The sequence below is a fragment of the Orbicella franksi genome, chromosome 7 (assembly GCF_964199315.1).
Source record: "Orbicella franksi chromosome 7, jaOrbFran1.1, whole genome shotgun sequence".
NCBI classification, from domain to species: Eukaryota; Metazoa; Cnidaria; class Anthozoa; order Scleractinia; family Merulinidae; genus Orbicella; species Orbicella franksi.
Window position 1 is genome coordinate 22,421,655 of NC_138151.1, and position 17,430 is coordinate 22,439,084.

Below are 17,430 nucleotides of genomic sequence, written 5' to 3' on the forward strand. Positions count from 1 at the left end.
CCCTAAAATTTCACTTAAATTCTTTTGTAACCCCCGCCTTAAGCATGCATGTGGTTCTGTTCCTATAGTCATGGTGCTCCGCTTGGCGGCCCTTTGGGCCTCTGGAGCTCCACTGTAAACAACTTCGTCCGCTATCTTAAAAGGAACAAGAGTTTTCAAGCCACGCATGCGCATTGACTTCAACAGCACCATTTTGCGTCACAATTTGTCGACCAATCAGCTGTTTTTGTGTGTGCGAAGCTCACTTTAAGTTGGCAGCAAAAGTTTGTCTGTTTACGAGAATTACGTGATCGAAAGGACTTCCACCAATCCTATGGACGAGAAGATTGGCTGCTAGTTGGCTTGTGCGAATGGATTTTCTGCCTTCTTCGTGCTGGCCCCTTTGCTCTTGTGTACCATTTCTCGGTTTTAAGATACTTCATTTTTATTTTCCAGCTTTTAGTTGTCAAGGTAGGTTTGCATGTTTGCATGTTGCTTGTTTGCATGTATCGAAAATCTATCTTCGTATCCTCCGTAATTTTTGTTTTCATTGATGGAAAATCCAGCTTCCTAATTTCGTGTAGGCTTTGAAAATATTAATTGCAGCTGTATTGTTTATTGATAGCTTTCTTTCATCATTCCTTCAGGTGTTCATATCGGAAGTTATTTCCTTCACACAAGACATCACATTAAGACTCGGCTTGTGCCTAGTGCAGGTTGCACAGGGGCTGGAACGCTTTTGCAAGCTAAAAAATTTATTGCCTAAATGTTCGGCGGGGGTTGCCCTATAGAGCGAAAGGAGTCATTAAATTTCGCAAGCCAATACCTCGCTAGCACGTTTATATGGGCTTGAACTGATTGATGTAGGAAGCACTTCTAAGTTAAAGATATTGTCAGGGATTGTCAGAAACTCTCAGAAACTAAAAAAGACTGTACCGCACTTGTATTGTACTTGCATTGTTATAAATACTCTTGAGCAGTGTTGACAGACACCCTGTTGTTTTCCAAGATCAAAAGTTTTTTGATGCGAACAATACCGGTCAAGAATCGGCTTTCATAACCATTTCGTGAATGCAAAGGATGTCTCATCGCGTTTTAAGGATCAGTTCTGAATTATGATGTGCTTGGCCTCAATTACGGACAACGATGTCGTATTATGGAGAATTTGCTACAATTCTCGGAGCCAAGACGTTAATTTTTTTAGGACAGTAAGTAGTTTTGGTAGTTTTTGTAGTTTTAATTATTGTATATTTTATATTTTAGATCTGTGATATTTGTATTTCTTATTTTAGATTTTAATACTTTTTATTTTTATGGAGGACCTCCCTGAAAACCACGCATTACGTGACGGGCGCTTCCTCTTTAAAGATTGTTTTTATTTATTTATTTATTATTATTTTAAAATTGTTTGAAACAAATTTAAAACAAGTCGTTGCACAATACAAAATGTGGAATGAAGTGATACTTTGGTTGACACAAATGATGAGTGCTACAAAGTGTATATATAAGGCAAACGAATGATGTGGAGGAAAATCTAGACCCTACAATTTTTGATGTCATTGATTCCATCGTTATTTTCTGGGAATTAGATCATGCATGAAATGGACACGCACCCCAACGTAAACGTTCTAAACGTAATTAGTATCAAAAATTACTTGCGAGTGGCTTCCAGGATAACTTAAGCTTGTTTGTTTTAACCAATGTCGAGGTAAAACACTTGCCACAACACATTGGATATCAAAACAAATATTGTAGAGGGATTATTTTGTTTAAGATAAGAATTTTACTCCAGTGGAGTAGAATTCTTATCTTAAACAAAATAATCCCTCTACAATATTTGTTTTGATATCCAATGTGTTGTGGCAAGTGTTTTACCTCGACATTGGTTAAAACAAACAAGCTTAAGTCGAAAATAGTATTCTAATTCGAAAATAGTATTTTAGTTTTTTGCCAAATTGGACATCAAAACAAATATTGTAGAGGGATTATTTAAGTTTAAGATAAGAATTCTACTCCACTGGAGTAGAATTCTTATCTTAAACTTAAATAATCCCTCTACAATATTTGTTTTGATGTCCAATTTGGCAAAAAACTAAAATACTATTTTCGAATTAGAATGTCTGAAATTACTCCAATTGTGATGGCACAAATTTCTTTGTGTTTTAAACTGAGGTTAAAAAGCTTGCCTTTGAAAGGTGTTTAATAGTGTTGACAGGGCTAAGTGCTTTCATAAGGTCGACAAGGGTCAATTCATGCCTCTCAGTTTAGTGCTTTCAACCGATCTGTGTTTTTTTTTTACAAGATCTTATCAACTTCTGTCCAACAAACAGAGACAGCTAACAACGTCAACAAAATCTCACTCAAAACCCTACCGTGACAATTCATAGCACATTAATATTTACTACATGTTATCTTTCGAACTACTCAAATCAGTACCCAGGGATTTTATGTAGCACGATATTTCTATTTTGCATGTAATAAACCAAAGACCTTCATTAATGTAGAAAAAGCTCCCTTCCTCTGAATTTCTTTCACAACTGCACATATTTGTCGTCAAAAAAAGGCGCAACACTGCGACAACGGTACAGAATGACGTAATAGAGGCGCTAACGGACTCACGTAAGCAGACTACCTGTTGTCTAAACACACTAACAACGTTGCACACGTAAACGGGGATGGGGTGGGGATCGGGAGGCAAAAAAACGCGAGGAAGAAAGGGAACAGCTCGCTATTCCGATAGAGACGCCCGTTTACAATAAGCATCCTAGTTTAATTTCCTCAACCCGTAAAGTTCAAACAAGCAAAAAGGACGCTACGCACAGACAAGTACGCAGTGCGGACCTATTTTTTCGCTCTGTCTCCACCGTGCCTTCGTTTCCGCAGGGTAAGGATAACGCGGGCTCTGGGAACGAGATTGGCTTGGCGTGTCCTCGGCTTGAGCTTAGCGTCCCTATATGATGTCATTCATCATTCATCAAATATAACGAACAGTCTTTCCAGAATTTGTCATCTAAAGGAAGACCTATTGCAATTCAAAGTTTCGTTTAAGAAAATGAATGCTTTTTTCTTCTATCTTTCTCGATGTTTGATGGCCATAATTTGGCTTTTTGGAGTACTACGGCTATCTGGTAAGTTAGGGGAATACGAATGAAATCTCGATCGCCTTTTCCCTCCATCTTTCTCGATGTTTGTTAGCCATATAATTTGGCTTTTTGGAGTACTACGGCTATCTAGTAAGTTAGGGGAATACGAATGAAATCTCGATCGAAAATTAAAACAATACGTAGTGCCAGGTATACGTAAAATTGTCATTTTAACCTCTGGCTAGCAATTTCCTTATGATGTGATTTCAGAATCGGCGATTTTATGTACAGTTAAACCTGAAAATCCCAAAAACGTGGTGCTAGGATTCAACAGCAAGACAGTATCTCTGAAATGGGAAACTTGCCGTGGTGATGATGGCGAAACTATCGACAGCTTCATTTTTAAGAGACAGAGACCTGGCGAAACTGAATCAGAGCTAATAGCATCACGACCAGGCAATGGTGTGTTCACTCCGAGCCCAAAATTTGCAGATTTCACAAAGTATAGGGCACGTCTCGATCAAGAACTGCAGATTTTTAACGTCCAAATAAATGATGAGTACGTTTATACACTCGAGATAAATTACAGGACCAGTGCGGATGTTATTGGAGAGGTAGCTTTCCAAGTAACTGTTAGAGTGAAAGGTAAGTAAGACTTAAAAAGAGTTATCGGCAGTGGAATGGAATGTGTTTGTTACCTTTGCCGTTTAGCTAGAGTTCAGTTGTTTACTTTTTTTTACTGATGATTTTTTAGTATCTGTGATACCAATGAGACTTAGAACTAATCGTGAACCATAAGTAGGTTGTATGTGTGTAGCATACAGCGAAAGACTGATTTATAAGCAACGAGCACTCCAACATAAGCTTCCTTTTTTCTGAAATATCAGTCGTGATCGGTGGCAATGTTATTGGCGTGCATCATTTCATCTCTTTGCTGTGTACACCTCTTTCTTGAAAATGTAGGTTCGAGGTTCACTTTACTGTTGATGTACACGTTACTGAAATATTAAACCTTGAAATACATCCGTTGTATTGTCACTCCCGATCAGCTAAAGCGACACTGGCTTCAAGGGAGAGGGATGTTCGCATATTTCAAAATTATAATTCCTGATGATTTTCAAACGCGATAAACACCCAAATTTAGCTATTTGAAGAATTTAAATTGCGTTTGCGATTAGTGGGATACTATTGAATGAAATTCTTGTGATCTTGTAGCGTTTAACAAAAGGTTGTGTATCGCGATAAATCGTTTCGCTTTGGATGACTCAAAAGGAAAATATTCGTATGATACTTTACCTTTCGAAAAACGATATTGTCGTTTTCTGTGTATGAAAGTTCACGCTACATTTTGCTTCACGTAGAGTTTTTTTTGTGTTGTTATTGGGTTTATTACTAATGTGTCTTATTCAGATAATTATATCCGTTGCGAATGCTTTTGAAGTATAAGTCTTGGTATAACGTCTTCTTCTAAAGATCGTAGTTTCGAAGCAACGATGATGAGTCATATACGTGTAGCGTGATTTGCATAAAATTTACTCCCACAAATATCCGCATTGTGACATCTTTGCGTTGTATACGGCTCACTTACAGTTCACGACACTTGTATCGGCGAAGTTCCACTAAATAAGCTTACTAGAAGCTTCTTACGTTTTAAACGTAGAAACTAATGCCAGTCTGAACGATCACTCTCGTAGATGCTCATTTCATTAGGATACGTACAGTATCTTTTGAATACGCATACGGTTGGGACTAATTTGAATATCCTTTGTTTTATAAAAAAAACGAAAACAACAATGAGGGTTTCGGCTACACCTTGTTTCGAAATAAAGTTAATCCTGTTTAATACTGTCGTCAAAACTGCTTCTAAGACACTCGTGTCAACCAGATTTTAGGGATTTATTTTTATTTTTCGTTTATCAATTTTGTTGAAGGGTATGAAAATTAATGGCCTACTCATGTAAATAGAGTTTAGTCTGCGGTTAAAAAAGTCATGGGGGTGCATACTGTTTGTCAAAGCAAATTGCTTTGGATGACTGTTAAATATATTGTGATAGTAATTAGGAAGGGTTTTCCAAAATCAGCAAACCTACTGAATATACAGGTGTATATATGGCAGTTGTAATAATAATATTTAGGATAAGCTTTGGGGGACTCCAGCCCAAGTGGCTGCAGAAGAGAATAGTTAGGCTGTTCATAGTTAACAGAGGAAAATGGTTAAGAAGCCCGGTAAACATCAAGCAAACAAACAAGCTAAGATTTATGTTGGATGGTCCTTGGCCCAGCACGTCTTGTTCTATGCTCATTGACTCTGCATGGATTACATAATGCTTCTATTGGTTAGTTGTATGAGCACACATAACCACCTTTTGTATTTTACCAGGTTTTGTGCAGGGTCAACCACCAAAATAGCAAACAAAAACACAACAAAGAACTACCAGGTTTCCTAACCATTTCCTCTATTAACTATGGGCTGTTGATCTGGAAATTTTCTGTTCTCAAGTGTCAGGTGGTGGCATTTTTTTGCATTCTTAGTGTTTATTGTTAGCTGGTCAACCCAGCCATCTATCTCTTACGCCTTTATGGCCGCTTACAAGAACCATTTTCGTAAGCGACCAGCTCCAGTAATCGACACCTTTGCGTCCAAAGGCTGTCTGCTTACAAGAACTTTCACTGTATTGACAATAATATTAACAAAGAAATAATTTCAAGTGAGCCTTGTGATTGCCATTTTGCTTCGGAGCACTCTCACTCTAGAAGCCTTAAAGGTGTTTGATGACATTGTGATGATGGCTAATTTCAATGTCAGAGTCACTTAACATAACTTGAAGATGCATGTATAGGCACAGTTATATTAAACACAGCCAATGGAAAGTGAAACATTTTATCAGGATGTCCTAACTGGAAAAGAACATATTTTTTCTTGGTCATCTTATTCTTACAGGGTTTGCAAAGTCTTTGAAGTTTGGGTAGAGTCTTTGAAAAGTCCTTGGGCACCATCCATCCTTGAAAAGACCTTGAAATCCCTTCTAAATCCTTGAAAAGTCCTTGAATTTTTTTCCAACGATGGGTATTACTGAGCCAAAAGCAGAGTTGGTTTGTGTAAACTCTGAAAGAATTTTCAATATGTACATGTAACCGTAGTAGTAGTTTCACAAGCTTTCATATGATTGTTCATTTATTACACAGTACTTGAAATTAAGAGTCCCTATTTCAAATGCTGGACATCAAAACCTGTAAATTTGGTTGCCCTCTTGAATCACTGGTTGCTCATTAAAATTAACAATCAGTTTGCTTGTTTTCAGCCAATCACTTCATATGACATAATTTTCCTAGTCATATAATTAGAAAACAGGTGTTATTTTTGTGAACAACTTTCACATTTCTTTCTATTATAGTTGTAGAAACAAGAGAAATTCTGTTGAAACCCAAGCCTTGATATTTGTTTTCATAGCTTTCCAGTCATGATCTGTGTTTGCAAGAATACAGTTGTAGAAATACAGCTTTTAGTGTGTACATTCTTATAACGTGTTTTCTCATTTATGACTTATTAACTTTCTTCTTCCTAACATGCATACATGTATGTGTTTATTTCCTAGTGCCTCCAAAAATAACTGTTCCCCCAAAACGTGAAGATCAACTTACTCTGAGTTCAAGCTCTGTACAGAACCACACACTGGAATGCAATGCATCTGGGGATCCACATCCAAAGATCACCTGGACAAAAGCTGGCATTCCAGCAAGCCAGTTCAATGCCTCTGGTTATGTGCTTCATCTTGTTAATGTGCAGAAGAAGGATGCAGGATCATACATATGTACAGCGAGTAATGGTTTTGGTGATAATGTTACTGCCATTGGTATAGTTAACATAAGATGTAAGTATTATAAAATTAGTTTCAGTGCTTGAGGCAGACATGTAAATAGTATCATTTACATGTACATGTACTTTCAAAGATTACTGTTTTGAGTTAATCCTTTTCACTTGGTTGGAAAGTATTCTTATTACATAAAACTAACAGACTGAGCATAATGACGGGGTAGGAAGAACAGCAAGAGCTACCAGACATTATCAACTGATATTTCTTCTTTTTCTTAATGGCCAGTCTATACAAATTCTTAATTTGTCAATATAAAACACAGACTGCCCCTCACTAGTAACTCCACAGCCAATGTTGGTACTTTTCAGTTTGTGAATAAATTTATCACTTTGTTTTGAGGTAACCATACCATGTGCGGGTGCTGCTGTACCAGGGCGAGCTCCTGACTAGTTACCTGAGTGTTGGTTTCTAGTGTAAATCAATTAATCTTATGTGTAGCTGACATGAAAGAAGCTAAAAGTTGCGATAAATCTCATGAATTTATTTCACATTGAAAACAGAAAACCTAATTCATCTGAGAAAACATTGATTCGAAGAAATTGCTTACCATTCTGACTAATGGATTGATGTTTAATGTTCAGGTAGTCCAAGGCCTTGTAGGCCTTGGACACAAGGCCTTGGACTACCTGAACTTTTGCCTTTGGGCAACTGAAAAAACTTACTTTTTTCATATAAGATTTTAAGTCTTGGGCACTCAGGATTTTATGGTAGGCATCTTTTGGCTGCATGTAATTTTTCCTAGACCACAGCCTTATTAGGTGGCTCTCTATAGTTTTATGATCGCACGCGCACTGAGGACAAAAGCTCAAGTAATCTGCGCATGCCTGAACAAAAACGTCAGTGTTTTTCAATATTTTATGACATCAACATGAGCACAAAAAGCAAAAATGACCATGAATTTTCTCGCATTTCTTTCAGTGAAATTTGCTAAAATTTGGCAGACTGGTAGTACCGGTAAATATTTTACTTTAGTTGGAGCTGTTTTTTAGGGATATCTATCTGACCAGTATTTTCGTAGTGGTAAAATACATAAATTTGCCAAAATCAAAAAAACTGCCTGTACAAACCCTACTTTTTTTCCTTGTTTAAAATTCTTACCCTGCAGGTTGCGATGTGCTGTGAAAATTTTGGAAGATTTCACAGAAGGAAACTCAAGAAAATCACAAATAAAGCCATAAAAAAGTAAAAAAAACACATTCGTTTGGGCATTTATAATTCAAGACTCAAACCCAAAATTTTAACAGAAATGATAGTAAAACACTATTTAATCATTGCCTATTACATGTAATACGTTTGAGAGGACTGGGTGTAAAAACAAATGCAAAAACAGTATACAAAACATAACACTTGCACGTGCAACACCATAAATGATTACCCTGTGGAGCCACCTTAAATGGAAGTTGGAATTATTTTTATTTAAAATGTAATAATTTATTTCTTTGGTTTTTAATTCTTGGTTTTTGTTATAGTACTTTTCACAGTCCAATTTGTTTTGGTATTTTTTATAATCAAATTAGGCAGGGCTCAAACTCATACAGCTATAGTTGTTGCATTCCTGATCCCTAATCACAGCCCTGGTTTACAGCACATGTGCATCACTTTCTTGTATTCTACTTGTTGATGTATGTTTGTGTATTATTTAAAAGGCACTGATTGCAAAACTGAGAGAGTTGGAATTAGAATACGAGATTTGACCTACAAGGATCCCTTTGCAAATGAAGTATCAAAGGAGTTCAAGGATTTAGAATCATCATTGTTGTCAGCAGTAAGTTATTTTAAACATGCATTTAATGATTGGGACCAAATGTACATGTACAGTATGTGCCTTGAAGGTTCTGGTGTACACACTAGGTTTGTGAGTCAAACTAAACTTAGAGATATTTAGTAAATAACATGGTTAGGCCTTTTTTAGTGGCAGAAAAAAGAAACCCCAAATTCTTTTTTGTTGTGAAGTTACTGGGGATATTTAGTTTCTCTGAGATCTATTAAAGTTATAATCATCCAAAGATACTGATCAGGCCACCTGGAAATTAAACGCAGGAGAATAGCACATAAGCACAAGTGTGAGCATTGCCATAAGTAATTGGAGTAATGTCCAGGATTGAACCCAGTTGTGAAAAATACAAAATAATAATGATGTGCTGCAAAATCATCAAGTTAGCAAAAAAAATAGCAAATTTTGTAAAATCCACAAGCCAGCCATATGGTGGACTTAACATAGATCGTAAAGAAATGGAAAGAATGTAAATTTTGTCGAGGCAGTAAATGCGAAAAGAAAAATCAGAAAATTGGTAAATTTGTAACTGGCACAAAAAATTGTAGAATTTCAGTTGTCTTTGTGAGGATAGAATCTACATACAAGGCATAGCCACCGGTAACAGTATACTGTAATGTTAGCATAAGCACACAGTGGTCAACCAAGCATACCATGACTGTCTTTGACGTGGACTTCTGCAAACTTCAGTTTGATGAGAACCAGCTGGTATTGAGAATCCTGTTTATTCTGCTCTTGCATACAGCTCTATGTCGTTATGTTCATGTTCAGGTGTCCTCATGTGCTTAAATATGCTTATGAATGCCCCAGTGAAAGGCAGCCTTAAGATTCACAAGCATTTGTTTATCCACGTTTGCTATTTCCGTTTTTTCCAAAGGACCACTCACAGGAAGCCTGAAAAGTACATTAAGACCAAGATTTTTTGGTGGCAATTACGAGTCCTAAGGCTTTTTCATATGAGAAGAGTATTGTATGTTAGACTCAGTGGAATGAAAAGGCCTAATCTGCTGAGTTTCTTTTCTGTACATACGTGTTCATGTATGGCCAAGATCTCACTACAAAAACTTGTTCCATAATTACAATTTATAGAGCTGCTATTGCAGTTATCAGCAGTCTTTACATGTATACAAACAAGGTGCAAGGGTCAATTCTACTTTGTTTTGGTCTTTTTTGTCTTGTTTATGTCTCTTTAAACAGAGGAATATCTGATTGCAGACTTTTTTTTTTTTTGCAAATTAAGCTACGTGAAGTCCTTCATAAGGGAAGCATCAATTTTTTCCTTGAATTTTATTGTGTTAAAAGTTTTCCCTTGTGTTTGTTGTCCTTAGATTTGGGGTGCTTATGCTGACAATCCTGGAAAGCAACTACACAGAGTTGATGTTGAAGAATTCAGGTAGTTGCACCCATTAACAGAAAAATTGTATAAGAAAATGTGTAAACAACTTTTTAACAAAATGCAAAATTGCATTTTATTAGTAGCTTTTCTGGGCGTTAAAATGTAGTCAGGCAAAAATCACCATCTAGCTCTGTACTTCATGATCCTGGCCTGCAACCACTCCACATGTACTTGACTATTTGTCTGGTTCTTAAGAAAGTGATGGTTGCCATGTCCAGTAATAACACTGCCTACACTGTACTGAAAACCTCTGTGCCAACCAGGCCAGGCTAATTGGTTTATTGAGAATTTCGACTTAGCTGTACCAAGTTATAAGCGAATCTTTGCTGACGTCATTGTTTACATTTTTCCTTATTAACATACCACTTTGCACATAGAAGGCATCATGCTAGACACGATTTTACTAGAAAAATGTTAAGAGCTTGTGAAACTTAGTAAGTGGTGACATTGGCTCTTTGGGTGTAATATTCAAGGAGAAATTGGCTTTCAAAAACATCAAAATTTCTGTGTGGCAAAAGTGCTAATGAGCTCATACATTCTTTGTAAAATTTTGAGCTTTTAAACCCTTGTCACACAAAAAGTATTCAATACATCGTGCTCAGATTCATCGGGACAGTTAATCGTGCTGTGCCCTTTCAATATTCAGTATTAATCTCTTTGTAGCTCCATCAGAAACTGTATCACTTATGGTAATGAGGCAAATATTGTAAACAAAGATTCTCCTATACATGTACTTGTAAGCACGCTGTTATTGTACATGTCCAGCAGATAATTCCTTGGGTTCATGAACATGTGTACATATTATGTGAACGTATGATTAGCTGATATTAAGTTATTGTTTTTACATTGTAGGGATGGAAGTGTATATGCTATTGTTGAACTTGCATTTGGACCAACAGTCAATGACCCTTTGAAGCCACTGAGGGATGAAATGAATGATGGAAAACTTGGTCCATATACGGTTGACCGTCAACTTGATGTGAATCCAAGTAAGTCCAATGCCACTTTGCCAAGTAGATGTTATAGCTTGAATCTCTACTGATGCAGCAAATGATTATGTGTTTTTAAGCACACTTTGCCAATGTCAGTTCTAACATTTGGCCTTATTAGTACGGGATATTGTGTATACATGTAGAAGGCTTCATGTTTCTTTATATGTACACATACCGGTATATTTGCATTGATGCCAAATGTTTAAAGACGTCTTAAAACTTTTACATGTAAATCTTGTTATGCAATATTGAAGGACAAGATTGCTAACAAGTCCATGCATGTAAATTGTTTGCAATTTTATTTTTTGCAAATTTCCAGTGACAGTTAATCATACCAGCCACTCCCTGTCAATATTTAAAGTTGAGATTTTTGTAGCTTGATCGGAGAGAAATATTATAAACAAAGACTCGCCTATTTGTGGAAATATGATCAAAGAAATTTAATATCGGAAATGAAGGAAAGGTACTGTATTATTTTTATTGATGACAAAATTGGATTGAAAATGGAATTTCCTGTCTGTCAGCACATGGTTACCCCAATTGTTATTTATTATTTTTAATTATGGCAAACTGCCCCAGACTCACAATAGTTTCTCCTTGACATAGCTTTTCACTTAACATTGACACTTCAAACTTCAATTTTCCAAAGTTGTACACTATCATAGTAATAATAATTATTATTGTGATTATTACTTACCGCAGAGAAGTCAAGGACCTCTCAACCTTTTATAAAATGAAGAACAGGCATTTTAACTCTTCATGAAATTCGTGTTTTCAATTTTGTTCTGATGAGAGATTAAGATCACACTCTAGTAGTGAACTAAAAATTAATAGAGTAAGGACGGAACTTTTTAAGGGAACTTTTTTTAACAGGATTCTGTATTTATGGAACAATTTGCCCGATGAATTGAGGACTGCCAACTCTAGTCTTTCTTCTTTTAAGAGATTATGTACTATTTTTTATAAAGATAAGGTTTTTGATCCTGAGTGCCCCTATACCACCTGGGCTAACATCGGCAGTTAGTTAGTAAGGATGTTTCTTAGCCAGTTAGTTAGTTAGATTGTTAATTAGCTAGTTATTTAGGTAGTTAGTAGATAGTTAATAAATTGCTTGTTTAATGATTAAGCTTTTATATAATCATACATTTTATTTTCATAATGGGTTGACTAGCACATATGATTCGTCAGTTCCCTCCTAGTCTTCCTCACTGCCTTGTTATATACTATTAATAATGGTAATAGGACTGAGTGGAGTCCAAATCGGTCTGTAATCATATGAGTGATTAACAAAATCGGACGACCGCTAAGCAGGCGTCCAATTTGTTAATCACGTGTATGATTACAGACTGAATTGGATGACATGAAGCCCTGTTACCAATTAATCAAAACTATGACAAAATTCGAGAAACAAACAAAATGTCGATTTAGCACTGAACGATTAAACATCGTTATAAATGCTGAAAAACACAGCAGTTTACTCAACAAAGTGTACCGCAACAGCGCGTACAAAATGATGCGTACTGTCCAATTACAAGCATGACGCGTACACTGTCCAATTAATGCTCAAATCGGGCTGCTGATGGCCGATCATGTTTGAGAATTTTGTTATAGTTTTTATCAATGTGGTTATTACAATTATTATTATTATTATTATTATTATTATTTTGTAATAATTATTGTTTATAATTTGATTCTTTTGTTATATAATCGCAGTGAAAATTGAATAAATTATAATAACTTATCGTACTCTTTAGTGACATTTTGGTTTTTTACCCCTCTAGTTCAGGTCATTAGTTACACTGATGTATCTGTTATATTGTGTAGCCTAGTGGTTTAAATGCTGGCATTTTCTGTACATTTGCCAAAGCGAAGTCACAGACAAGGACAGTCTAATGCTGGAAATACAATGTAGTCACATCTACATGTATGTTTTGTTAGGAAGACTTCACTGCTTTCAATTTTGTCCTGCAGCGACTTCTCCAACCACTGAATCTACAGAAACAACAACTGAGGATAAAAAAGAAGCTCCTTCTACTGGTGCTCGTGGATCAGGCCTCTCAGGGGGTGCATTGTGGGGTATCATTGGAGGATGCATTGCATTTGCCATCATTGTTGCCATCATTATCCTTGTGTGGTACATTTGCAAAAGGAGGTCGAATAATAAGGGTGCTTCTAAAGGTAGGCAATGTACTTCCATCAGTAGCTCTTACATTGGGAAATTTTAATTATCACTTAACTATTTTTGATAAGGTTTTTTTGAGGGGGGTTTTGATGCTGATTTGATTTGATTTGATTTGATGCCATTCACTCCATATGATGACTAAAAGGTTTTTGATTTTGATCTATTCAAGGTGGGAAGTCGTACAGTGAAGCTGATGGTTATCGCATGTAAGTTCACTCTGTTTTTATCTTCTGTTGCACTGTCAGGTTTTGTGCCTGTTGTAACCTGTCTTATAACTGTAGGTACATAAACACTGTAGTTTGTTTAACTGTACTTCTTTGTCACATTCAGAAACATGTTTCCATTATTTACACCAGATGTGCATGCACACACTGTACAACCATGTGTAACATACATGGTACATGTACATTTAAATTGTTCATGCTAATGTTGTTAAAGTTTTTGTATTGTGCCTACGGCATAGTCCTGAGACATACCTATTCACATGTATCACTAGTCTCAACAGAGAAAGAAATTCTACTGTAATTAACTCTTTTTTTAACTATTTAATGCAAATGATTGGCAATAGATTAACAATCTCCCAACCATTGATAGTGTTGAGCATAGCCATGTTGCTTTACTAACTTGTGTGGAGAGCCTTTTTACTCTTGTTGGGATAACGTGGCAAATGCATACATTTTGTACAAGTACCAATATGCTCTGTGAGACTCAAGCAGTCTGTCCAATGGAAGCACTACTCTGCTGGACCTCTTGGTCTCTCATTCATAGAGTAACAATTTCTAAATTCTTGTAGGAACAGGCAGCCACCCCCTTCAGGGCTTGGTACAGCCAGCCCAGCATATGTTGAAGCCAGACAGTATGCTCCAGTTACTGCAGCAAGGAGACAGGTATGGTAGACAGAAAATGTGACTGATCTTGTAGAATGTACTCTAAATTCATGTTTGCAGTCATGTTGCCGCCATTATTGGGGTCCTCATCTTGCAACATTCTCTGGGCTAATATCTGCCTTAGCCTAAACTTCATTCCTTTCTAGTGGCATAGCCAATTACGATTCCAATTCCCTTTATCAGAAACCAAATAATCCAACATTCGTTGACATCACCAATCAGAAGTTGTTTTTTTAGTGACACAAGGAAGCATAGAGAGAGCATACCATTTGGAAAAGAAAAGAAAAAATATGACTCATAGTTTATTAGTTTGTGGAAACATTTTGATGATTGCTTGTGTTCTGAATGCAGATTTACTGCAGTAGTGCCTTGTTTTAACTGATATGTCAAGTTCGTGTTGACAGATCAAAAGGAAAGGAAAGTTGCTTTGGTTTAAGCAACATTCCTTTACAAGATAAGGCCCTGGAAATATTGAGATCCCAAGGTGAATAGAAAAATACATGTGGTAGCAGTTCCAGAAAGTGAGAGTGGTGTCTAATCATAATTTCCATAAAATTGAACTCGTGCATGCCAATCTGCCAACCAGTTAGTGCTAAGAGAGTCTGCCCATGGCAAGTTGCCATCATGGTCTTTTTTGTCATTCAATGATCAAGGAATGCTTTATTGACCCACAGTGTAAAGAGGAGATATGCCTTTCATACAAATTCTAATATACAGTGTAACTGAAACAATTGAAGTGTACAGTACATAACTGCAACTTGTCACCATGGTCAAAGATAAACATTATTGTGCTGTAGGATTAAAGAGTATTTATTGAACTTCAGAGTTTGCTCTTGTTGGGTTGTTTTGCGAGTTCTTGACAAGATTCCCTTCATGTAAAGGATAATCGAGTTACAGTAACTGCTATTGCTATTCTTTTTACATGGTCCTTGATTCAGTTTTGATAATGAGTAGGGCATTCTTAAATCTGTAAACTGTTGGGCTTTAGAACTGGAACATTGTTCAGTCTAAGTGGGGTGGTTTGTAATCTGAGTTTGTTATGGACTTGTGTTGTTCAGACTAGGATTTAAACCAATGACCTGCTCCTCTGCAAATTGAAACTACCAGCCGAATTAACCAGAACTGATTGTCAGAAATGACAAAATTTACACCTCATGGTGTTTAATCTCGATGTGGAGAAATCGCTAAACCTTTGATAGAAACTCTTGTTCTATTTTGTATAGGATGACCAGTCGAAACCACCACTGAACTATGCAGAGGTCTCCTTTAACAACTCGTCTGGTCCCGGCAGGCAGCCCCCACCGTACTCAGGGACAGAGTACAGTGAGATGTCGCCTGAGAAGCGACCTCCGCCTGCAGGAGGACAGCAGGTAGAAGGCGGAGGATTTGAGTTGTGGTGTTAAGGTTTTCACTACATCATGATGTGTAGGGTTCTTAGTAGCTCTTGATCGAGGCCAAGTTGTTCAAAGGGAAATTAATGTAAAATCTCATAACTTAGTATTCCATTTTATTAGTAAATCATTCCTCTACATTTTTTAGCGCGGAAAAACATTTTGTTAATCAGCTTTGAGCAACTGGGCCTATGTGGCTAAGAATGATATTATAGAACAGACAGCTATGGAAGATATCCATTAGAAAAGAGTACAGACTTCTGGTGAACATCTGCTTGTTGCCTCCTGCTACTAAGAACCCTGCATGAAGCATTTGATCCATGTACTTAATACAGTTTGTGGATTTGACGCAATTTTGCACTGGCATAATAATTGCTTTGATATGTTGATTAGTAGGACATATAATTTATTACATGTGACTTGAGTTGAACTTCCTGCACACCCGTGGGTCATACACATGCTGTTAATTTTGCCCTTGGTGATATTCTCTGGTGATTAGTTAGAATTCATCTGCCGCTTCCCTGATTTGACTTAAGGCCAAGAGATAGAAAGCTCTATCTAGTTATTTTGTAAAACCTTACCGTTTTACTTCTCCAAGTAAGAAAAAAGTTGTTAATAGTTTTGTACTGAGCATCGGACTAAGCCTTAAAAGCGGGAGGTTCCGGGGGGAGGTGTGGAACCCTAAGGGTCAATTTTGGAATGATATGTGTAAAGGAGTTTTTCTAGAGTTGTACACATTTCATTCCAATTGGAATGACTGATGACTGACTTTGTTGAAATGATGTTGATATTACACTAGATAAAGATGTTTTCAATTCTGCTTTTCATAGAAGACTTTTATAGGAGTAGCATTTTTGTGTGAATTAGGTGAAATACATGCTTGTGTGTAAGATGTGATATAGTTTCATTCATTGGATATAGATGAAGTTTATCAATGTAACATGGTGACATTTCAACCTGAGTGGCTATGTAATTAGCAGCCATGCACAGGTGTTTAAAACAATATGATTTCCAGCCTGCATTGATGAATGTCATTAAAAAAAGACATGTAATTAATTGGCATTGTCTTGATTGACAGCTGTAAGACCATTCAAATAATTTAGCGAGTAAAATTGATACTAGAATATAATAAGCACGCTGTCCTTTTGGCTACCCTGCGAGAAGAGTCGCTTCGATCTCTCTTAGATAAGTCGGGCACGAGGAAATTGTTCCCGACCTAGGAAAGCTGCTCGCAGAGTATCTGTTAACATGCAAAGTAAATAGATGTGTCTTTCGTACATTGAGTAGACAGAGATGCAAGTCTGTTTGGGTTCTGTTCAGGTTCCTGAAGGCATGCTTATTTCCATGCTTATAGCCATGTAAACAATATTAAGTGATCAGCATAATTATTTTCGTTCTTTCACAATTGTGAATAATTAAGAAGTAGTAATGGGATGATAATTTACGGATCCATAAAGCTGCGGAGGAATAATGTGACAATTCGAGTATCAGCTGAATAAAGTAAAACTCATTCGTTATTCACTCTGATCTGTTTAAAGAAGCTGTTTATATTGAGTTAAGTAATTTTATGCTTCTTGTAGGCGGCTGTTCAGTCTTCGGGCCTATGGTTGCCTTTAACAAGCTTAAATGAAGAAATTAGAAAAGATTAAATTTAATCTTTGTTGATAGAAGCTATATACACACTGGAGATCGATGTGAATATATGTAATCAGTTGTTATATTTTTAAATTAGCTAACTGTATTTATAAAAGTGTGATTGTATGATTGCTGTGCAGCCGTAACTTCGCGAAATAAACGTACACTTCATCGCTCGTATTGTGGGACTGTGTTTCACCCCTTGTTCAAGTTCAATCGCCCATCAACAGTAATAG

The 17,430-nt window shown here is 36.6% G+C and overlaps 1 protein-coding gene across 1 annotated transcript; it reads left to right on the forward strand.

The window, feature by feature from the left end:
• Window positions 1-2,936: 2,936 nt before the first annotated feature.
• LOC145492338 (uncharacterized) lies at window positions 2,937-17,370 on the forward strand. The gene is made up of 10 exons (XM_081471775.1): window positions 2,937-3,107; window positions 3,333-3,707; window positions 6,659-6,934; window positions 8,584-8,702; window positions 10,040-10,104; window positions 10,960-11,096; window positions 13,071-13,277; window positions 13,451-13,487; window positions 14,075-14,168; window positions 15,392-17,370. Exons 1-10 carry the CDS (start codon window positions 3,032-3,034, stop codon window positions 15,569-15,571), a joined length of 1,566 nt encoding a protein of 521 aa, XP_081327901.1. The 5' UTR covers window positions 2,937-3,031; the 3' UTR covers window positions 15,572-17,370.
• Window positions 17,371-17,430: the final 60 nt, after the last annotated feature.